The sequence below is a fragment of the Anopheles gambiae genome, chromosome 2 (assembly GCF_943734735.2).
Source record: "Anopheles gambiae chromosome 2, idAnoGambNW_F1_1, whole genome shotgun sequence".
In the NCBI taxonomy this organism is placed as follows: domain Eukaryota; kingdom Metazoa; phylum Arthropoda; class Insecta; order Diptera; family Culicidae; genus Anopheles; species Anopheles gambiae.
Window position 1 is genome coordinate 24,652,260 of NC_064601.1, and position 23,713 is coordinate 24,675,972.

The 23,713-nt window shown below is 48.4% G+C and overlaps 2 protein-coding genes across 6 annotated transcripts in view; one reads left to right on the plus strand and one right to left on the minus strand.

Moving 5' to 3' along the window:
- Positions 1-2,065: 2,065 nt before the first annotated feature.
- Positions 2,066-23,713, plus strand: part of LOC1273317 (phospholipid-transporting ATPase ID) — a 37,505-nt gene continuing 15,857 nt past the window's right edge. Inside the window, exons 1-2 of one of the 5 annotated variants that reach the window (XM_061647864.1) lie at positions 2,066-3,326; positions 17,077-17,984. In XM_061647864.1, coding sequence (XP_061503848.1) covers positions 17,930-17,984 — 55 coding nt within the window. In that variant the 5' untranslated portion in view covers positions 2,066-3,326; positions 17,077-17,929. Of the gene's footprint in view, positions 3,327-17,076; positions 17,985-19,201; positions 19,435-20,159; positions 20,505-23,713 lie in introns of those variants that run through there. The other 4 variants (XM_061647865.1, XM_061647866.1, XM_061647856.1 and 1 more) reach the window with 4 other exon arrangements.
- On the minus strand, positions 13,318-14,788 carry LOC1273319 (uncharacterized). Its single transcript, XM_312285.4, has 2 exons — positions 13,901-14,788; positions 13,318-13,800 (listed from the first exon to the last, which is right to left on the minus strand). Exons 1-2 carry the CDS (start codon positions 13,968-13,970, stop codon positions 13,403-13,405), a joined length of 468 nt encoding a protein of 155 aa, XP_312285.2. The 5' UTR covers positions 13,971-14,788; the 3' UTR covers positions 13,318-13,402.

Consider the following 23,713-nt stretch of genomic DNA (forward strand, 5'->3'; position numbering starts at 1 on the left):
CATGGTGGTGCGGTGAGGTCCGATTTGTATGTTCGATGTGAATGTGTTGAAATATAAATATTGTCATACATTAGCAATGGTGTTCCGGTACGATGTGTTTTTGCTTCTCCCGCTGGAGCATACTAACAAAAAATCTACGTTTAGTTAGTCATAGTATGTGAAGTATGTATTGTGCAGCAGGAATTGTATGCATTTCCAAATGTAGGACAGGTTAAAAGGTAGTGAATATTATGAACATTATTTAGAAGAAGCATTAGCATTACACGTACAGAGTGTACGTCCCTTTTCTCCCTGCTGTCCAAGCGATCACTTATTGATAAACGGTGTGGGAAATGTGAATGACAACCCATAAACAAAACCACTGCGACTGGCCATCATTACACCTTCAATGTCGTCCCTATCCGGCGGAAGCTAATTTTGTCATGGACAATAAAAAAAACGTAATAATCGGAATTTGGGCCCCCGGGCCAAGGTCCAACCGAGCTCAATCCCATCAATCATGCTTCTGACGTTCTCTTTTTGGACGCGCGATCATAACGTCCAGAACAAGATCGCTGTGTTTTGACCCCAGGCGGCGGCGGCGGCGGGTATGTAGAGTAGCTGCTACGCACTTTGGCTGATTTCTAAGTCTCTCTCTCTCTCTCTCTCTCTCTCTCTTTCTCGACTTCCTCATGGCAGGTTAACGAAGAATGGTGCTGCGCAACGGTGACGGTGGTGGTGATGCTGACGAATCAAACAGCACGGCTAGATCCGCTCCACAGCTTCCGACAGCTTCCAAACACTCTGGCGGAAGATTCGGAACACCGTACCGAATGAAAAACAAAATAAAAACCCATAATAATGATGATGCGCGATCGAGATCGTGTGCGGAAGATTATCCGGCGGTGGTGTGTGCAATTAAAAAAGCGTTAGCGACACATTTCGCGCGCTCACCTTGACGGGGAACAGATCCACCACACGCACATCATTTCAATTTTCGAGGCTTTTGGGGGATCACTCATCGTCCATCGCCCACACCAAAGTGTTTACTTCCCAGCACCTCGTGCTTTGGAGTTGGATATGTGAAATACGTTATGATTTCCCAAACAAATTACCACCCATCAACAAACACATGCTCCAACGACTCAAACAAACCTAAGTACGAGCTAATGGGAAATGTCCACTAACGCGCACCTGGTTACTTAAGCCATAAGCCCGAACGGGTGGACACCGAATGTCGCTCACTTTTCCCCCCCTCATTTGAACGCGCTAATCGAATGGAGCGGGCTGTGCAAAATGGTGGTAATGCGTCATTTGCGCCTAACGAGTGATGGCGGTAGAAGGCAGGTTGCGTCGCTCGATCGCTGGAAGAAGGGAGGGTGGTGCGTGCGTAAGGCCACCGCTATGGAAAGGGTGCTAAAAGTGGCGTACAGATATGACTCTTTCGCTGCCAAAGTAAAGAGTTACCAGTGCCCCTTTACCCCACCACTCCTTCGTACAAAACGTTCCAGAGCATTCGAGCAAAACCCACCCCTCAGCCACTGAGCCAGTGTTTGTGTGTGAGTCATCGGTGTTTGGCGGAACCGTAAGCAAACGCGCCCAAGATCATCTGTTTGTTGTGGACAACAAAAAAAAAATATCAAAAAACAAAAACAAAAACATCTCCCCAAACAATAATGCGAAGGGAGAGAGGTTTTGCCTGCCAACCCAACATATGCTCTCTATGCTGGAGATATGATACATCTCTCTCCCCACCAACATACATATGCAACCTTCTGTTTTTGCGCTCTCTCTCGTGTTGTTGTGGAACACGATCTTCGCTTGGACGGGGGGTCGGTTTTTCCCAACCTTCGCCTCACGATGATCGCAGCATTCCTAAGGGTATCGTGTTCCGGTTTTTTGTTCCCGTGTAGCTGGTAGTGTATCGGTGTGGTAGTATTAGTCACACACCCCTAAAGCATAGAGCACGGACGCGCGCGCGCCCCTGTACCGGTGTGCGTGTCGCTAGTGTGTGCGCCGGCCGTCGCGCGACGCTGAGAGGCGGCCGGCCATCGGCATCGGTTCGTGGTCGCGTATGGTTTGGCCGCCCGTCCAGTTCGCCGCTAGACACCGTGGGCGCGACACCGTTCCTTTTCTGGCGGTCGCTTGTGTTGGAGCAGCAGTGAGTGTGTAGTACCATATGACACGGGTACACTGTACCATACCCGCTGTTGGTACGCGCGCGCACAACCACCCTCCCGCTTTCTCTGGCCGTGGCGTTTTCCCGCTTTCCCGGTGTTTTGGTTTCGGTGTTCCGTTTCGCGCCCCTGTGTGTGTGTGTGTGTGTTTGTGCTGGTTCTCCAGTGAGTAAGCGGTAGTTGTATGTACGCTAGCGGCCGCCCGATGGTCGGTGATTTTTGGTCGGTTCGTTCATTCATGCCGTAGGTCCACACTGTTGTGAGTGTGTGCCGTCGTCCTTCGCCGTTGTCGTCGTCGTTCGCGTTCCGCTCTGGGCTGTGGCAGCAAATGCACGGTTAGTGTTCTGTTTATTGTTTCTCATTTGCTTCGTAAAATCACAACCGGATGGCCGACCAGCGTGCGTGGCCCTCGCTCCCGCCAGTGGTCTTAAACCGGTAACACGTTCCAAGCGCGCCTTTTTGTTTACGATGACGCTGTGCTAAGGTGCATTCCAGTGCGCTCGTGCAAGCAAAACAACAGCAAAAAATCATTCTCTGTGATGTGATTTTGTGGCCCACTGAGAAAGGTCGGCGAAAAGAGGGTGAAGAAAAAAATCACTGTGTGTTGCAATTATTGCACTGTCATTGGGAAGGAGCGGGGGGTAGGTGGTTGTTTGGGTGACCGTGCCAGTGAATCCGTGTTTTATTCCGTGTGTGTGTGTGGGCTTCTTGTGCACTCGCACCTGTCCCCCGTTCTGCCACACGTATTTTGGTGGTGTTTGTGGTCGTGTTCGGGTTGCAACGGTTGTTCGTGGCGGATTGGCCGGGGCCGCGTTCACCCCCCGTCCCCATCCAACCACAGTGACAGCGGATCCATTAGCATGTGTGTCTGTGTGTGTGAGTGCTTGTGTGTCAAGTGATTTGGAGTGAAATGCTTTCCCCGTAAAGTCGTTTGTCATCAGCGCCGTTTGTGCAGGGAAAACGGAAAATCATATCCACCATTTTACCATACCAACCGCGGATTGAACGGTCGGTCGTGGCCGGGGGCGTGTGTGTGTGTGTGTGTGTCACTCTGGTGGATGGAAAATAAATCGAAGCAATATCACCGTCCCTTCATGGCGTTCTGTGCGGTCGACCGTGCGTTAACGGTGCCGACGAGCGGGAATGAACCGGACGGAACCGGAACAAAAGGTTAGTAGATTGGTAGGCCGAAATGGGGACAGATCTTTACCCCCTTTGCAAACTGTCCAGGGCGAACGGTAGCAGAGGTGTTAGAATGTTGTTTTTTTGGGTGCGTCTTGTTGGTTGCTCCAAACACGATACCTTGCGTTTTTGAATTGATCTTTATCCGTTTCACGCGCTGGCCGTTTGCCAAATGCCAAAACTGTTCCTTGTACGGGCACACTATGCGCAAAAACCTACACATACACACACGCGCGTTCACAATATTATTTCTAGTCACTGGTTCGGAGGGAAGTAATCAGTAACAGTTCACATTTGTTTATAACCTTCTCGCTTACCGCTCACCAGAGTAGCGAGACCGGGCGATACCTTCTAAAAACATGTTGGCGGCGGACATCGTCTTACGTCGTACCTTCCTCGCCTTCGTGCCACGCTTCTACAAACCGGATTTTAATTGAATTTTTCCCTCGAGGGGGAAGTTTGCGGCCACTATACATGCTACGAAAGTATGCCACCACCGCCGTACATTAACCGTACGCTTATTGGGCAGGCAAGTGATTTATCTGGCAAAGTTTGCGCTTTAGTCCATGGCCGCTCCATGTACGTGGGGGCGGGATGCGGCGATAGGCAACAACTTGTTGCGCGCGGTGGGTTGGAATAGTAATCAAAAGCTTGGCTTTTGGAATTCCAGCACCAACCAAACGGCGCTTCTACACATCTCTCACGCATCGTGCGAGAATGTGGCCTCTTCTTAACAGAATCAAAAACCTTGGAGCCCGTGGAAGCCCGATCCAGCGGCAAGGTTAAGTCATCGTTAGTCGGCTCACGGCAGCACTACTACGTAGGTACATAAACCGTCTGGCCGAGGTCTAAGTCTGAGCGAGCGGGAGGGGGGGGGGGGGGGGGAGAACACTCGAACGGAGAGTGCGTGTGCAACCGACACTGTCTCTGGCGTTTGTCCGATGTGCAACACGGGCCGCAAAGTCATTCCCCTTCCAAGCGACAGCTCAAGCTCTCAAGCCCCGTAAGCTAACCGCACGAGACACGCGGCTGCAGCTTTCCAACGGCGACTCCAGATAGCTTTGTGTGCCACAAAACTCGTGGAATGTTATGTAAACTGCTCCCCTTCTGCTCCACGCGATCGTGATGGAAGCGGACAAGAAATATGAAGACGACGGTGTGTGTGTGTGTTGGTGACACCGGGCAGGAAGGAATAGGCCCCCTCCCAAAACCTGCATCGAAAAGTGAAACCATAGAAATCGGAGCGGTGCACGTGTTGGTGAGATAATTATTTACCATTAGACACACAACGTACGCAGACCAACAAAATGAAGGGGAGGGGGGGGGGGGGAAAGGGGAGATAGTTGGGTTAGGTTTTGTCACGGGTCTACCAAACTGTGGCCTTTCCAATATGTTTCGGTCCTAGGCGAGCCTGTCCCCTATAAACGACCATTTGAATTGCCCCAGCGCAAGTCGCTCGATCGTAGTTGATCGTACAAAACTCCCCAAAACCCGCGACGAATCCAAACTGACGGTCAAACGGCCGTCTTGGAGGTGAACGTTAGTTGAAAGAAGAAAAAAGCATTCAGTTCCACACTAATGAAACGATGTAACGAGAAACGTGCTTTCGAAGGAAGTGCGTAATAAAGCTCGTTTATACTGCCGAAGGACTTTGCTTGAGTCTATTCCGATCTGTTTTGAATTCGTCTTGCCTTGTTGCAGCCTAGTAGTACTAGCCCGAAGAACTTGATCGACGACGAACGCATTTGTTAGGCGGCAAAGCGGATCTACATGAACTCTTCGACCTTCAAGGGTTGGTAGTAGTGATGGTGTGTACCTTCTGACAATTAGCAGGTTTACGCGGGGACGGTGTTGTGTAGTAACGCTTGTCGCTTTCAGCAATTAGTTTGTTGCCTATAATTTTTCTCCGCAACAACCGAGCGGTGCTTACGACTTGTCCCTCCGTAACCACTTTGAGAAGGGTTATTTGACTGAGATATTGATATTGAGATATTGTGCCGCCGATCGAAACCTATGGTACGGTATGATGTGCGCGCGTGATCATAATACCGGTCGATCAACAGATGTGAGAGCGATAGGTCCCCGCTAAACCAAATTGCTCCCCTTCATTATAAGTGGCTTCGGGCAGTGATCGCAGGATTAGATGCTAGATCACCCGATCATGGCTCTAGAAGCGAGCAAGTTTACTCCGATGTTGATAGAACAAATTGATAAGCAGGCATGATCTTGTTATGAAGTTTCACTCGGTAATGGAACGAATCTCCAATACGTCGGATAGACTAAGAAGGTTCACCAAGACGTCACTGATAGCCAAGTTTATGTAATGATCTATGGCAGGCCTAGACCACCGACTACCAACTGTTTCTTGTGTAACTTGAAGTGATCTATTCGAATTCGATTAAATTCTCTCGAATAAATTAAATCGATATTTAGTCATCACACTTTACTTAGACACTTTGGTCAATGTGGTGCTGCCTTTTGTAAAGAGAACCCCTTTTCGAATGTCTACGCTAACGATCGACCCTACCACTCTGACACAGTTTATTGCTTCAGTTAGTATGGTGTAGTGGTGGGAGCTCGAAATCGGATTACGATTCCGTGTTCGAAATCAATTCCGGAGCCGATTCCAGAGTCGATTCCGGAGTTATTTCCGGAATCAGATTCGGCTCCAGAATCAGAATAGGCTCCGAAATGGGAATCGACCTGGGGATCGCAATTTGCTCCGGTAACGGAATCAGTTTTGACTCCAGAATTGGAATTTGCTATCCGTTCTTGAATTGAAATACTAAGTTTCAAAACCGAAATCGGTCCGAGAATCTCCATGAGAATGGATCGTTTACAAGAAAATTTTGATTCTTTGTAGTTATCAATGCATTGCATGTATCATTTTGGACCCAAACGCCTATTCTTATGAAGATACCGAAACTGACTCCGATTTCGAAGTCGATTATGATTTCGGAGGCAATTTCGATTCCGAAGCCGATTTCGATTCCGGAGCCAATTCCGATTCCAAAGCCGATTCCGATTCCGAATCCGATTCTGATTCCGGATCCAAATCCGATTCCAGAGCCGAATCCGATTCCGAAGCCAATTCCGGAACCAATTCCGGTGCCGAGTCCGATTCCAGAGCCTATTCCGGAAACTGACTTCGGACCTACTATCTGGATTCGATTCCAGATAACTTCGGAGCTAGCCGGAATCGATTTCGACGAAAACTTCATTTTCGCCATCACTAGTACTGGTAATCGCTCAATAAGAAAGGAACATAAGAAAATAAGTTCGACGAAAGAAGCAAACAGCTAAAAACACACCAATATTTAACGTATTTTGTTAGTGTGCGATGGTTTGCCCGTGTGGGTGCGTGCATATTAAACACAATTGCTCTGTTTGTTTCCCTTTCGGAATGTTTGTCGGAATAGCAGTGATGTCATCGGCTTTCTTAGCACAAAAGGCCACGTAATGCGCACTTGAGTTGGAATTGTGGGTATGTTTTCTTGTTTTTTTTTTTTTTATTTTGGTGCCATCTTCAACCCCCATTTTTTAGATAACGGAGTTGCTCGGCGGATATAAGTCATCGTTGCGGAGCGCGAATGATCGCTTCGAAAAGGAAGGCGGAAGCCATCTTGGTGGAAAATTAAGGTAGCTAAAGTATAAGCGCCACAAACCACCAGTGCGCAAGGTACCTGTGGGTGGTTCAATCATGTCGTGTAAAAGCCAGGAGGTCGTAGGACATATGAAAGTAAAAAAAACATCCACTACCCCCTCGCACCATACCGAATCAGCCCAAATCCGGTCAATTGCTGTCCCCGATGGACCGTAACAAACACGTTCGCTCATAAATTGGCGAACCTCATGGAGGCATAGGCATCTGCCACAAGCACTAGTCCGCGGCCTCTCTAAGATATAGCAGAGAGAGAGAGCATTTGCGACCGGAAAGAGGGGTTAGCAAATCGATTTCTCTTTCGCTTCATTGCACTGGATGGACGGTGGTCAACCTTCCGGATTCTCGGACCACCATGTTGGCCATGAATTCCTGGCGCAAACACTCACACAAACACAGACCCCTTCACCTGTACGACACCGGAAGGGTGTACAACACGTTGGAAGTAAGGCACAGGAGAGGAAACAAACATACACACACAAAAATCAATTGTCATCAAAATACGGACTAAGCGGTTACCAGCATACCGTTGACCACTAGTGTGTGTCCCACTCCATGGGTCCTTAGTGTTCCGTTGTGGCTGCCGAACTCTTGCAGCCAACCAAGCTTGGTTCATTCTTTGGCGAACGGAAATTGTCCTTTCCAAGCCCAAGGAAAAACCTCCCTCGTCGGTGCTGTACTTTTGTACCGTGCCCCGTTTTGTTCTTTATTCAACGGATGCAAATTTTCCTTGTCGTTTCACTTTTTATGGCCATTGCGCGCATCGTCCACGGAGGACGGGTTTGGGGGCGCAAAACAGAACAGAACAGAACGAGCGGAAGCCAGGCTGGGCCATGCATGCCTCTGCTTTCCCACAATTAGCGAATAGTTACGTTTAGCATACTGGCCTGACCTCTCAAGCAGTGGGAAAGATAGAAGAAAGAGCGAAAGGTGAAACCGACCGAAGTGATTGACAGTAGGTGGCGGCTTTTGCAGTCTTCCAGTGGTTGGGCCATAACAGGTAGCAAAGAATAGTACACTGATTTGCGGGTTCCGGAGGTTTGTCGAGATTTATTGCTTTTAAAATTCTTCACATCGGGCACAATGCTTCGCATACACGGCACGGCCTGTGTTATGCCTGCCCACCCCAATCAATCGAAGGCAATACCAAGGCAACATAATGTCTTCTTTTTTTTTGCTGGTACTCACCGAATTTACTACCACTCTACTATGCGCTAATCTCACGTGGGTGACCTTGCGGACCTTGCAGCACGATGTGCCCTTCTTACCTTCTTAATAAACAACCTGAATTTCATTAAATATTTTATGCCAAAGCAAAGCGAGCTTAGGTGCGCGCGGAGGTGACCGTGTTTTGTCGCATAAGTCGCTGCCCAACCCTTCATCTTAACCGTGTGTCCTGAGCGGTTGCTTTCCCACTCACTCTCTTTCTCTCTATCGAACGGGGAAGCAGTCAAAATATGCTGGTGGATACATTTCAATTAGCTATGATAGGCACCAGCATTTAGTGGCTGAAATGGGAATGGCAGATTAGCAGGCAGGAATGGTGCTGGTACTCGCCCACGACAGCCCACGTGGAATTGGAATTAATGCGCCACTGAGTGCACGTGGTGTGTGTACTGACGGGTAAGGGTAAGGCTGTGTGCTGCTCTCTTCGCGAGATTATCTTCATTGCGCATTGGTAATTAGCGACCGAGTAGTGTAGTGGCCAGTAGTAGTAGTCGTAGTAGTAATAGTAATAGTAAACCGATTGTAAGTACAATCAACTCCTTCTCTACCCCCTGTGTGTAGGCACATTGAGTTATGATCTGATTATACGCGATCACTAGCAACCCAGGAGCACCTGCTTTTGGGAGCTCGCAAAACAGGGTTTCCAAATAATTTCGTTAAAAAATATGTTGGAATCGTACAAATAAGTGAGATTCATCCAATTTTTTACGAATCAACTTCGGTAGCTCACATGCCAAGATGATCCGAACAACTCTGCCAGAAAGTAACCTTCTCTTCGATGACTTAATAGAGAGTACCCGCGTACCGCATTACTCTATTCCGATTGCTGCATTGTGTCGGCATTGGATGAAAAGTTTGCAAATGTACAAACTCGCCGAAGGTAATGTGGGCCATAGTAGGCCTGCTGGGAAGTGTCACTATCTCTGTCGCTTATTTTTATGCCTTTTAGCGACATGATGTTGCCTGCCGTTAACCTACTTTACAGCGCATACATTGTCTTATCGCTGACTGTGTTGGAAGGCAGTTCATGTGGGGAATAATGCCTTGTGTAGTGTATACCGCTTTTATGACACACCTAGACACCGTGGTCTGCACCAAAAATTAAAGACCCGCATACCCAACCAAAAGATAACCTGGACTGCTTGCTCATATGCAGTGGGTTTTACTAGGCAATTATAATCGGTTCAAAATGGCCCCATGGTCGAACGGCGGGAGCGGGAGCCAATAATTTGAAACACTTTCACCGGTTAGACACACCCCTGCATACACACTGGGACACCGGAAAGCTGCTAATCAAACATTCCTGATAGCACATTTCCCAGTTCCCATCAGCCAGCAGCAGCGCCTGCTACCGACCGCGTGGCGTTTCTGATTCTGATAATTTCCTGCCCATCGATTTTACCGGGCAACCATTGCAATTGGTTTTCACTCTCCCACTTGTCGGTCACCACCACCAACCATCGATGGGTCCTTTGCAAAGTAGGTCACACACTCGGAAAAGCGTCATTTGTATGTTGCGCTCGCTCACCCTTTCCCCGATGAAAGGAAATGGATAAGAAATCGATTCCATTTTTCCAAGCGGGGCCGTCCTTTTTCAATCTCTCAATCGGTGCTCTGTACTGTCTATGTGTGCTTTTGGTGTGCTGCAACCTCGTGTGGTCGTCGCGAAGGGTCGTCATACGGCTGGGTCATACGACCCAGCTACTACACATCGAAGTGCTCAGCAGTGCTCTACCGCCACCGTTGGACACGTACGGTCATGGAGTATTGTCGGGGCCATCGGGAATCTAGTGCCAAGGTCTGGGTAACGCGGCTCGTTTGGAGGCATGGTGTGTGTACCATCAGTATGGCTTCCTCCCCCCTTGTTGTCCCCGACACGCAACCAACCTGTTGTTGCTGTGCTGTACATCACCGCCAGCCACCGATCGATAGGTAAACACACGCGGTTGTTGCGACAATTTATCGCCAATGATTGATGTCCAGAAGAAAGTGCGGCCGTGTGAGTGTTCCGCTTTTCCGGGTGAGTGTGTGCGTGTGTGTGTTCTGAAGCAAAATTCACCTGCCCCCCAATAGTAATGAGCCTATTAGAGTTTCGAGGGGTTTTTTGAGTTATTGTGGAGTTTCTAATGACACATGCGTGAAGTTTTCGTGGAATTATGCTTACCCTGTTTTAAGAAATTAATCACAAAACGTGAGCACGAAATTAATCGCACCTAATGGAATTGGGCACGCGTGTGTGCTGACCGGGCGTCCAGTTTTCGTGCTTATGTTTCTCAGTTTTTATTGCAATATTTCTGCACCTCATGCAAATCGTCACTCTCGCTCTCTCTGTCTCTCTTTCTCTTTTTCTTTACAAATTTGTGTCTGTAAAACGGTACCATCACGAACCATCATAATCTAGTTTGCCCACCACCGGTGCCGGTAAAGATGATTCATATATGCCCTCCAACATTCTACCTGCTGGCCCCCGTTTCCGTCACACCCTGACAGACAGGATTGCTAATGATTTACACCTAATCTGCAGGGCTAAAACATTCATGCAGTTCCCACGCTAACTGGACGGTGAAAAAAGGATGAGCAGTGTGACACAACACGTTCACTCTCGATCCACGAATGAGTCTTTGCTGTGTGTGCACTCGTACGTGTGTCGGTTGCCGGTTGACACGTGAAACTGGTCCATAAAAATTTAATGACTCATCATCAATAACGAGACACGGGACGTGGCCTTTTTTTCTTTGCTGCTGTTTTGGTTTGTTTATTGCCACCGAAACAAAAAACAGGAGAGCGGAAGAAGGGGGGGCAGTGTGCGAGTATGCAGTTCGCGATGATGAGTTACGCCACAGCAGAGGCATCCGACCATGGGAGAGGGATGGTACTGTAGCCACCTTCTTGAAGTATCCCGCCATCAGACAATGTGGCAAACTTCTCCGCCTCAAGGTTTACGATCCCCAAACAGTGACACATGTAAATACAAAGTCCGGCACTTGGTTTCATCCCCCCCTTTCCCCTTCCTTTGCCTGACGAACCGCTGACCGCTTCCGTTTGGTGGGACGAAATGTGGGACGGAAATTGGTTCCGTTTCGTTGTACCTTTCCTGCCTGCCATTAGTGTACACACGGGCGAGGATTAGGAACATTGTAATGTTTCAAGCTTACATCACATAAGGGTAAAGCAAAAAAAAACAGGCAGAAAAAATCTGGAGGTCACGGGGAAGATTAACTCCGCTCAAGGTGATGGTGATGGTGATCCGTTTGTGTGCACTGTGTACACAGACACAAACACACACACGCACACAAAATATGACGCCAATCATGAATGACCCCAAAAAAGCTCTCCTCGGTTGCGGAGCGACATGAAAATGACACCGACATACAGGGTTTCTCTATCCATCCCAGCATTGCATACTGTAAACTTCGTTAAATTTGTTGTTTACCGAGGATCAAGCATTCCAGAATCAGTTTTTTTCGTTGTTAAAAACGGGTGTTCTAACTCAAACAAAGTTAACAGTCTAAATCCTTTAGGTTGGCCCTGGGGTGTGTCAACATTTACTTTTACTTTACTATGTGTTATATATTAACCTTTGTGTATTTTATCACTATTAACCGTAATACCGAGATTTTCATCTTTTTATTACCGATCATTTACCGTAAATCATCGTTCAACTTCTGACAGTTCGCTAAACCCTATTAACAGTTTTTAACAAGCGTTGTTAACTACAGCAATAATGAAAATACTTTTATTCTGTTCTGAAACATCGTTGTACAAAATGTTTTAATGTGCATTGGTTAAATCATGCTAGAGACGCTAATATGTCTGCATAGTTTTGTAAGGATAGTTGACATACTTTCAGCTGGGAAATGTTGAACTCCATATACAGAAAAAAATGCCAGAACCGTAATACTTCCCATTGTGAACTATGTGTAGAGTGTAGGCTAAGGCAACAAATAACAACGGATTCGAGTTGCAACTGATATTGTTAAAATGTAATTAACATTGAGCTTGCGAAAGAACCACTGTACTACCGGCTAATTCTGCTGAGGCTTCCGGTGTAACATTTGCAACCAACAACTGTGGAAACATTAGACTGATGACGTGATGGATGCATAAAGCATTAAGGAAGTACGAGCTGCTTTCTAATGGATAGGCAAAGAACGAAATTGGCCATCATTACTCTAGTGATGGTAATTAGGGGGCGAGTTCTGCAGTCTCTTCCAAGATTACCCTCGAAGAGAGTCCCGTCGGACGTGGTGTCCTAATGTTCTACTTGGTTGCAAATTTTTGCCCATTGAAAGGGAACGTTCCTACAATACTTGGCTGCGTTGCTATTAATACAAGCAAAAACTGAGGTTGATGACGTTGATGCTTCTAAAGACCTTCACCCGTGTTTGAGTCGTCCAAATGTCCAATAGAAAGCGATTGATTTGTTTGCTTAAGAAATCGGTAAGCTGTGCCGCATAGATTGCTGTAGCACGAAAAGAATGCGAACACAGTTACCTCGTCGCACGGTATAACAGCGTAATTGCAGTTTGCAGCGGAATTGCTTATTGGGTTTTCCGGTTTCCACTTAGAAATGGCACATACAGTTTAGCGTAATCAATATTAATACAGTACTTAGTCCACCCTTCAGTGATTTAGGTTTCGGTTTAAAGTGAGCTTATCTAATCGACCCGCTCCATTATTCATTCCAATCGATGAAGGATGATAATAATGCTGGTTGATGATGTTGATTTGGTTGACTGTGTGCATAGAAACTCATTGAAATCAACTTCCACGGTGTGATCGAACCAACGGTGGAAGAAAAGAAGAAACGTCAGATTCCTTAGGCCTCAATCAAACGAGCGCGTTTTTACGTGTTTTGAACTATTAACTTGAACTATTTTTATCTTTTTCAACGTCCAAAAATACTATCGGAGAAGGACAAAAGCTCCACCATATCTATCGCAACATGCTATACATGTTTACCACCAGCTATCACCAGTCCGTCCTCCAACGTGCACGATATAGTGCATATGGACACATATGGAATCGATAAGACATTACCCCGTTTGAAGTCATTTGCGGTGAAGAAATGAACATCACAACGACGCCACATTCCTTTACAATAAATTAATAGCAACGATTTTATTCACTCGCTTGTAGCCTTCTTCACCTCTCCGGGCGGTGTATTATGTTAAGCTCACTGCCATAGCACCAACGCGATGGCCACCATCACGACACTCGACAGCGTCACCGCCGTGATGCTGCTCGCCCCATTGCACAGTTCCGTGGTGCAAAGATCACAATCGACGATACGGATTTCCGACGGCAGTGCGCTCTGTATTAAGCTACACATGGACTTATCGTTGAACAGACAGTCCCGCACGTAGGCATAGCCGGTCGCGCCACCGACCGTACCCTTGGCGTACACCGAAACGCAGGCCGGCTCCAGCTGCTGGCGTGACTCGGCCGGCAGGAACAGGCTGTGACCCATGATGGACATCTGGCTGGCGCTGGTACATTCCACCGACTGTGCACCGGCCTGGCAGTCGCTCCAGCTCGAAGGGCTGGCACATTGGTAGCATCGAAGGGCGGACACTACATACACGCAAGGCAAAGTAGGGGAGAGTGTGTTAGCAACGCATCACTTACAGGCGATCATAGGTTTACATCCCACATAGACGCCTGTGTCACCTACCAGATTGTGCGAATAGAGCGCCAAAGAACAGGCACGCCGCCAAAAAGCTGCTGATTTTCAACTGTTTCATTTTTGTTTTACTTTCTACACGCTTTGCTGTCCACTGCTGGGCGGAAGGTGTTACCTGTCACAAAACACACACTTAACACTTTGGTCCGTACTGCTGCCTAATGTGGGCGCGAATGGTTTAAAAGCGTGATAACGCTCATGCTTTAATATGCCGTACCCTGTTGGAAGGCGAAGCAGCAACAACGATCTATGGGCAGATATAATCGATATTGATAAGATAGGGAGTCACCCTGCTTTGGTGTTACCTTCAGACCCGTTTGATGTGAGTCATTTTTCGGTCCTATCCGGTTCGGATGCAGTGTGTGCTTGAGATTGCGATGGATTAACTTCATGTTGAGTGCATCGTGTTGTATCCCTCCAAGCGTTACGTACGCCAATACGATCAAGAAGTAATGCAATAACGATCGTTATCAAATGACCACACTACAATTACAATGCCAACGCAATTTATTACATAAACCGCCTCACTTCGTCACATATAATATGTTCTTCCGGTGGTGACGGAGTTCCTTCTACTCTCCTTCAAGTGGATAGATCGTGCTTGTGTTTGCGGCACATTATAAAATATTGTTTCCAATTGCGGTACCTATCCCCTTCTCTTTATCGGAGAAGGTTCTTATTCAAGTGTTTAACAATTCTTATTGCGATGAAAACTCCTTCATATCTTTCCTGTCTAACCTTCTTTTCGTCTGCAATATGGGCTTATTCACATTCTATGACAACTGATCATGCAGGGTTGATCAACTCATTTTGCAATGTGTGCTGCATATTTTGTCACTCACGAAACTTATGTTGACACCAGGGAAGCATTTGGGCTGGCCCAATGTTAATATTAACCCTTCCAAGTTTAACTTTGGCTATGAGATTCTACATTATTCGACTCTCGTGTTTTCACATTTCACGCACAAAAACGAAAAGGAGTGGACTTAAGCTTAATAATGATGTATTGTTTGACCTCGTTCAACTCGTATTCAATTCGATTTATTCACTAAATAATTAGCATTTGAAAATTCACTCCAAATTTGTTTACGTTTCTTTTACCACAGTGCGATCTGTGAAATCCATGCCGAACGAAATGTAAACAAACAATTTCGAAGTAAAATAGGTGTTTGTATAGTTATGTTACGCACTGTATGAATATACACAGCTTGGGTCAAATGTCAAACTCTAATAGGGATGATAGTTTGAAACTGGTCATATTTCAATACATAACACGATGTGTGCATAAAACGACTTCTTCTTCTATTTGGCGTAATGTCCTACACCGATATGCCTGCCTGTACAGACTTTCTAGACTTATTCAGGTACCACGTAACCGTATGATGGTTAGTTCTTGCAACGGGCTGGCGATCCAAATGAGGCTTGAACCTACGAAGAGCATGTTGTTAAGTCGTACGAGTTGACGACTGTACCACGGGACCGACTCGGGATCGAATGACTCATCGCGGTAAACATTAATCCCTAGCCATTGATTTTCTGTATGAAATTTTGTCACCAAAATGCGTTAAAAAGTATAAAAACTTGTTTTTGAAGTATGCTACAGCTCCACATCACCTGGATGTGAAGGACCATTGGTGGTAGAATAGAATGATATTGCTTTGCAAATCGAAAATCTCGCGAGCAAGATACAGGGGGCCTGGTTGTAAAACCCTGTAAAGCGACGAAGACGGATTAAAACGTAGTAGATAGGTACCGGAAATATCGCAAATACCATGCACTGTCCTTGCCGCCGCTGGTGTTGGCGTGTCGATCGATGCCGAAGCTATTTTCATAACCGATTAGTATTGTGTCTAGCTTATCGCTCCACAATGGTGCAATACATTATGTATTAGTGCTTTTGATTAAACCCACTTCTCTCCGTGCGGTTTCGCTATCTAACGCGCGAACCCGGGAACCCCCCCGGTTCAAACGCGTAGACCATTGTTATCACGTGGGTGATTTCCCCCTGGTCCACGGAATCTTCATTACCTACCGAAACAGAAGCTTTGCTGCTTCGCAACGCTAAATGCTTGCAACATCTAATTGGTTACAAATTCGCTGATAAAGCGACGGATGGATGGTGGCGATAAGCAATGGGCGCGGATGTAAACGGTCTGTACACACTAATAGATGAGCTCATGGTGGCTGCTGTCGGTGTGTTGTCATAAGTCTTATCAGCAAGGAGGAATAGTTTCGATACAAATCCTCGCGTTTAGTCACTAACAGCGAGAGGATTCCTTCTGCTTGTTTTAATTCGATTCTTTCCAGCTTTCCCAGCTGTGTGAGAAATCCTCAGTAAAAACGGTCCCAAAGGCGATGAAAATGACCTCTGAATTAGAACATTTGTATCGGCTCCACACTTTGTATTATCCAGCAGAAGGACGTTTCAACCTTCTCGACTTTTTAGTGGCCGCTTGCCACCAGTGGGCTTGAAGAAGCAAAAAAAAAAACAAACGCCCGAAAACATGTGCTCCCTTTCACAGCCACTTCAAGGCTGTCCACTTACCCTCTGTATCAAGTACAAATAGAAATAAAGTTACTAATAATTCATCGGAATCACTTTCTCCTCGGGTCGCCGGCCGGGGGTAGGCAGGCGTTTTACGCGGCTGGTCCGATCTGCCAGACGACCTTCTTCCCACGCGGAACCAGTAGCCACACCACTCACTTTCGTTTTGGTATCCCGCAGTACCGCTTCTATGTTCTCGTGCCGCGATAGAACGAACGTGTCCTCTATAATTCATCCACTTATCTTCCCTTCCCTGGTTTGAAAGACAGTCCACCTAGCTCCATTTTACATGCGGCCCCCCCTACCCCACCATTTAGAGAGCCAGAAGAGGCGCCTAATGTGTGTGTGTGTCCAGTTGTAAGGTATGTGAGAATATTTTGGACTGCGATAGCTGCCGCCACCGCGGAAAACGGAACCACAGAACCGGCAGACCAAGAAGCTGGCCGGTAGAATCGGGCCCCCTCCGTAGTGCAAGTTTGTCAGTGTGTTAAGTTTCTCACCAAGAACCGGGCACGTCCCGGGAAAGTACAATCCCCCTGTCCTGCGCTCCTCCGCCCAGAAGCAATAATTAAAGTGTTCATCACTTCTTACCCTCTGTTCTGTTTTCGGGTTTCGTTCGCAGGCCTCACCAACGCCGCATTCCGCACGTGACGCTTCTGATGGACGGGTGGTGTCCCGTGCCGCGCTCCGTGCCACCGTTCGAGCATTGGCTTTGGGTGCCACCGATAAAATCGCGACCCCGGCATCAGGATCGCGGCTGTCGTGCGCATCCAGTCGTGTGTGGCGGCGTATAGGGCGCGCGCAGAACGCGTGGTGTTCAGTGCTAAGTGAACAAGTATGGCTATCGCCAGCAGCAACTCCGTCCCGTACAGAAACTGCAGGCGCGCAAAGCAAGAAAGCAAGAGCTACTAGTGCCACACCGAGTGAGTAGTGTGCTGTAAGAAATCGTCCATTTTCTAGTGTATGTGTGTGTGTCTATAAGTTACCATAAAAGTGCTACTTAAGATCATCGACCATCGAGTTCCTATGCTGAGTGGATTTTAGTCGCGCGTGTGTCAGGGTGGTACAGTTTAAACCCGTTCTTTAGCCGGCTAAAATGAAGCGGAAAAAAGGCGCTGCTGCATCCCTTGCCAAAAAGTGTATTGCCGCCCGTTTTGTGGGGCAAACCGTGTGTGTGACCCTGAGTGAGTGACTGAGTAATTTGCCCCCGTCCGTATGTGTGTGTGTGTGTGCCTTTGGTGTTGCCAAGATGCTGCCAGTTCGAACATAAGTAACGGCCAAATATCGTTTAACGTGAAAAGAAGTACATGCGCCATTATCGTACCACCACCAAGTGCAATTCATCAACCTTTTTGGGGCCAAAGAAAGTTACGCAGCGCCGAAGCAACGCCGTCCAACAATAAGTGTAGTGTTAGTGTGCACAGTTGTTGTTTTTTTATACCATAATATAATAAGTAAGCTCAACGCGCGTCAACATGGGCGAGACGAGTAAAGTACAGCAGCAGCAGCAGCAGGAAAAGGCTCGACTGCGTAAGTAACCGCAATGACCTGCACTCGCGTTCATCATTATCAATGAACCCCATCACTCATCGCTCCCTCCCGCCATAGCTTAGTTTAGCTGCAGTTCTTCCAAAAGTCACGTTTCGACGCCTGAAAGGCCCATCTCCGTTACTAATTGTACGCTTTTTCGCTTTTCAAACGCTTACTCATGATGCCGCTCGCTTCCGGACCGGCGACAAGATCACGTAGAGAATGCTTGCAACTAACAAACAATACGAAACAATTCGCACTCACTCTGCATTAAGACATAAATGTTGTGTTTGCATACATTTGGACATTATTCATTCGCTGTCGCACGCTTTACTCGCTGCATTGTTCGGTGCACTTGCACCCAATGGACGCGCATCGCTACCATTATGCATCACGCGTGTGTATTGGTAACAGTGCAATAATCGTGATTGCAATAGTAGGCCCACCTTTCCCATGTGTGGTAGCGCAACAAAAAAGGCGCCACATGAAAACTCCCTTCCCTCCCCCACTCTCCTCCTCTTTCAACCCTCCACAGAAAGTGCATGCCATGCGCAGTGCGGCCGCGGTGGTTGTGGGTTTCACTTTCACGAAAACACGCGCACATCAGCCACGAGTCGGTCGTGTTTATGTTTTGGTCGTACCCCCCAAACAACCAACCATCCCCCAAACTCGATGTCTCGAAGGGAGGAGGGGAGGGGGGTGGAAAACCGAACGTTCATCATTCCCCCCCAGCACAGAATAGTGACAAGCAAGAGAAGCTTTGCTGGCAACACTGGCCACTGGTTTCGAAACTGTCAACTAAACGTCAGCCAAACGTCACACTTTGCACCACTACCAGCGTAGCAGCGGGCGCAACGAAAACGGCGAAAAACAATTTTCCACGCTTTCTCGCTCACCGTCGTGGGGTTTTTGGTTGCTCTCTTTCTTTCTTTCTTTCGTGCCGTTGCCGATAGTGTCGGCATCGAAGTGTCTCTCTATCGTGCGCGCACGCTCTCTCTCTCTCCGCTGCTCTCCTTCTCTGTCGCTCGTTTTGCACTAAACGCGCCGCATACTAATATTCGTACAACCTGTCTCGCTTCTTCTTTTCGAGCGCTTCGTGTGTGTGTTATGGTTTACGAACCCCCCCTGCTAGAGTTTTCCACCACGAGCAGCACTGCGTCAAGTCGGCTGGAAAAAAAAGCCACAGTTGTGAGTGTTTTTCCACCGCTCCAAACATCCAAAGTCGCGGTCGCGCACACCAGTTCCATTTTCACTTGCCAAGCGAACGGACCCACCACTGCCCCAGGGGGGTAAAGCACACGCGCGCGTGGAAAGCTCGGGTGAACGGCGTCGCCGTCGTTTGAATCGATACGCGGAAAAGAACGGGAATGTGCTCAGTGTGTGTTGTTGTGCCAGCGGGGAAAGGAAAAAAAAAGCACGTGAACCTCCAGAGGCGCACTGGCCCGTAAAAGTGCGTACCGTACCGCAACCACACAACCGTTAGATGGGGGATGGGAGGGGTCCGTGCTGCTGCACACACTTTTTTGTGCTGGGGGAGAAGGGGAGGGGGGAAGTGAAACCGCGGTAACGAAAGTTGAAGAGCAGAAGTAACAACAACAACGAAAAAAAGCGCCTTGATTAGATCGGCGTTGCACAATACGCTCGTGCGTTCGTGCGTGCGTCTGTGGAGCGTGTGTGTGTATGTGTGTGTAGTTGTGTGTCTCCATGTGTGAATACAGAAGTAAAAGTTACTACACACCACAGGCTGCGGTGCGATGGTGAAAATGTGACGATTTTTGGAGGTTCTTTTTTGTTGCTGGTTTTGATCGTTCTCCAACTCCACCCAACACAAGGTGTCTCCAGCGCGAACACGAAGATATTAGCACGAAGGCGCAAAGAAAGCATTAATCCCCAACTCTTCCCCTATGCCGCCGCCCTGTCTTTTTCTTCCCACCCTGTCATTTGGAGGAAGAAAATCGATCGAAAGCTAGCGCCCCTTCTTCCCCTCTACACACCGGGTCTCCAACGGCATCACCCCCCCCCCCCTCCTTCCCCCTTCAGACATCGACGACACCTTTTTCCCTAGCGACGGCGACGGTGTGTGGTACTTTTCCAATACACAATCTAAGTACGCCCTGGGTCGGTCGGTCGGTCGGTCGGTCTCCTGGCGCCTCCTCCACCCACCGTGGAGTGTGGCCCCCTGCAGTGTGTGTGTGAGTGTGTCTGTCGCGTGTGTGACAGATGCGTGCGTGTGTGTTTTGTGTCGAAAAGGAAGGAAGTCGTCAGGGTCGTCGGCGTGTGAAAAGTGTGCGCGCCCGTGCAAGTACCGCCTGTGTCCGTCCGTCTCCGTTGTGTGTGTGTCCTTCCGCATGTTCCGCACCACTTTATCTGTGACACGTGAAGGAAGAGAGAGAGAAGGGTGGGGGAAGGTGTTTGGTTACATCCGGTTGGAAAATCCGCGAAGGACGCGATACAACCAACCATAAATCTCGGTGTGTGCGTGTGTTTGTGTGCGTGTGGGGCTCCAGCCAGATTTGCCATGTGAGTCATCGACGGGAAAAGATGTGTGCAGCAGAGTAGCTGCACCTTAAGCAGTAAAATAAGAAGTGTTTGGTGGAGGGTGGGAGGCATCCATGATGGTCCTTTCTTTTCCTGTTTTTTTTTTGCATCTTCTCCCCTTATCCTCTCAGCGTTTCATTTGTGTATGTGTGTGTGAGAGAGAGAGAGAGAAAAAGAGGAAGAAGAAATGGTAGAGCAGATACATTTGCTCATAAATCCAAACCAGGGAGCCTCCTTCGGCCAGTGCAGTAGTAGACCATGCGGGGTGTGCTTCGGTGAAAGGTTTCAATTAATCCTTAAGCCATCTTCTAGTTCTTCTTTTAGCGTAAGCCCCAAAGCATTGAAACACTCAGTAATCGGGCTCGGCTGTGGTGAGCTTTTTGTGACCAAACGCGTTCGTTGCGGCAGTGCCTCTAACTGCACGGCACGGGCCAAGCGGACCGTAAGTGTTGATGTTGTTGGCTCACAGCACACCAACCACCTTGTCCTCCCTCCCTGTTTGTGTGTGTTATTAAATCGATCGGCATGTGGTCACACACACACACACACACTCCAAGGAGGCAGACGAACCAGCGTAGACGCGCTCCTTCTGTGCTGCAAGGATGTGCTGGCGTAACGCAATCAACCCGTTTCCGGCAATTAAACCGCCGCCTCCCTGCTGCTCCGGACAGGATGTAGCCTTCCTCTTGGGCGGATGTGGCTGTGGGTGTGTGGGTCGTGAGTTGACCCACTTGTCAGCAACGCCCGGCATGGAAGCTGTGTGTCAGTTACAGGGATGTAAAAATGTTTTCACCGCATGGCTTCTAAGTGCTCGAGCGATTGCCATTTCATGTACACTGTGCAATCCCCATTGCACATACTCTGTGTTGTAGCCACTGTTCAATACAAGTATCGAGTGGAGGGTTTAACCGGTGTGCACCACTTAACCTTACCGCGACCCTCTGTTCTGTCCCACAGAACGACCGGCTGAGCGGCTTATTATCATTAACTCTCCTTCTTGTCGGCATAACCTCACGATGACCTCTCTGGTGGAGGGAGGGGTGTGCTTCGTGCAGCAAAAAGAGCTTTCCCTTCGTGCGCTGGTAGAGAGGATGGGGCGTGGGATAGGCGGTGTACCCATTACACCCTACCGACCCGCTCGGCATGAAAATGACACGCACTCTTTACCACTGACACTCCTCCTACTACACCCTTATTTGCTTGCGTTGAATTTTCCAACCCCTCCCTCTTCGTAAAACCCTTCTAACGAGTGCCAGTACAGACTAGTGATGTGGTGTCTGGAGTTTACCGACGACTCTGGCTATTATTTGTCCGATTCCGACTCCGCTAAAATCGGAATTACTAGTTCCGCCCCGAGTCGGAGTCGTCCGGAGTCGTCCGAAGTCAGCAGGAGCCAGAATCGGCCAGATGCATTTCCTTTTTTTCCTCTTTCGCTTTGCGCGTGCACTTCTTAGACAGACCTTTCTTTCTAAGAATAGCGGTTTGAGTCGACTGGAGCTCGCAGGAGTCGGGTGGGGAGAAGATATGACTACAAAAACATTGGCAACGGCCATCTCGGGGTTATTCGGCACGACTCCAGACGACTCCAGACGACTTCGGATGATTCCGGATGGCTTCCGATGACTGCGGACGACTTCGGATGACTCCGGACAACTCTAGATGACTCCGGATGACTCCGAATGTCTCCGGATGATTCCGGTCAACGACTCCGAACGACTCTGGAGGACTTCGAACGACTCTGGATGATTCCCGATGATTCTGGACGACTCTTGACAACTCCGGACGATTCCAGATAACTCCGGCTGATTCCAGATCACTTCGGATGACCCCGGACAATTCCAGATAACTCCGGATGACTCCAGATGACTCCAGATGACTCCAAATGACTTCGAATGACTCTGAATGACTCAGAAAGACTCCGAATGACTCCAGATGGCTTCAGATGACACCGGACGACTTCGGATGACTCCGGTTAACTCTAGATGACTACGGATGACTCCGGTTAACGACCCCGAACGACTTTGAGTGACTTCGAAGGACTCTGAATGATTCCCGAAGATTCTGGGCGTCTCTTGACGACTTCGGAGGATTCCAAATGACTCCGAATGACTCCAGATCACTCCGAATGACTCCGGACAATTCCAGATAATTCTGGATGACTCCAGATGACTCCGGATGACTCCAAATGACTCCGGATGACCCCGGACGACTCCGAATGACTCTGGACAACTTCGAATGACTCCGGATGACTCCGAATGTCTCCGGATAACTCCGGACGACTCTAGATGATTCCCGAAAACTCTGGGCGACTCTTGACGACTCTGGATAATTCCCAAAAACTCCGGATGACTGCAGATGACTCCGGACAATTCCAGATGACTCCGGATGATTCCGAATGACTTCGGATGACTCCGAAAGACTCCGAATGACTCCGGACAACTCCGGATTATGCTGGACGTACCTACCTTCCGGAATCGGCTCGGAATCGGATCGGAGTCGACTCTGGATTTTTGCCAACCTTACCCATCACTAGTACACAGACCTTCTCCCTTCTCTAATCGGCAATTGCTGTGGGTGGGAAGTTAACATTCCTGCCGCAAACGTTCAAACTGCACTTGTACTGGATGGGAAGGTAGGGGGGGGGGGGGGGGTAGGAGTAGGGTTCTGTGATTGCATCGGACGTTTATCTTTTGCCCTTCCCCTAACGCGGGGCTTTGGTGAAATCATTTTCAAAACAGTCATTTTTTAACGACCCACCAACCAACCCTCCCCAACCGGGTGATGCGCCCCCCCCCCCCCCTCCCCTCTAAAACGATACGAACTGCTTTGTGTGTGCGGCTTTTTTATTGCTCACTTCTCGCAGAGAGGAGGTAGTGGGGAGTGGAGAAGGTCAAACAAAGTACTGCTGCAGTACGGGTGGGTGTGGGTGGTTGGGCAAACAGTCTGCAGTGTTGCGCGTTTGACACATTGCAACGCTTCCTAGTGGCGTTGCGCCAAGAAAACGACCGTAGTTGTTGTTGTTGTTATTGTACCCGGCCATGAACGAACTTAAAGATGCTTCGGAATGCTTCAATAGACAATATTGGTTCAAAACAAGTGGAGCGCAAGCCTGCGGAACAACCATTCCAAATATAGCCGACCCGTTCCGAGAAACAATGCCCTAAAACACCATCAACTTTGCTGCTCCTCGC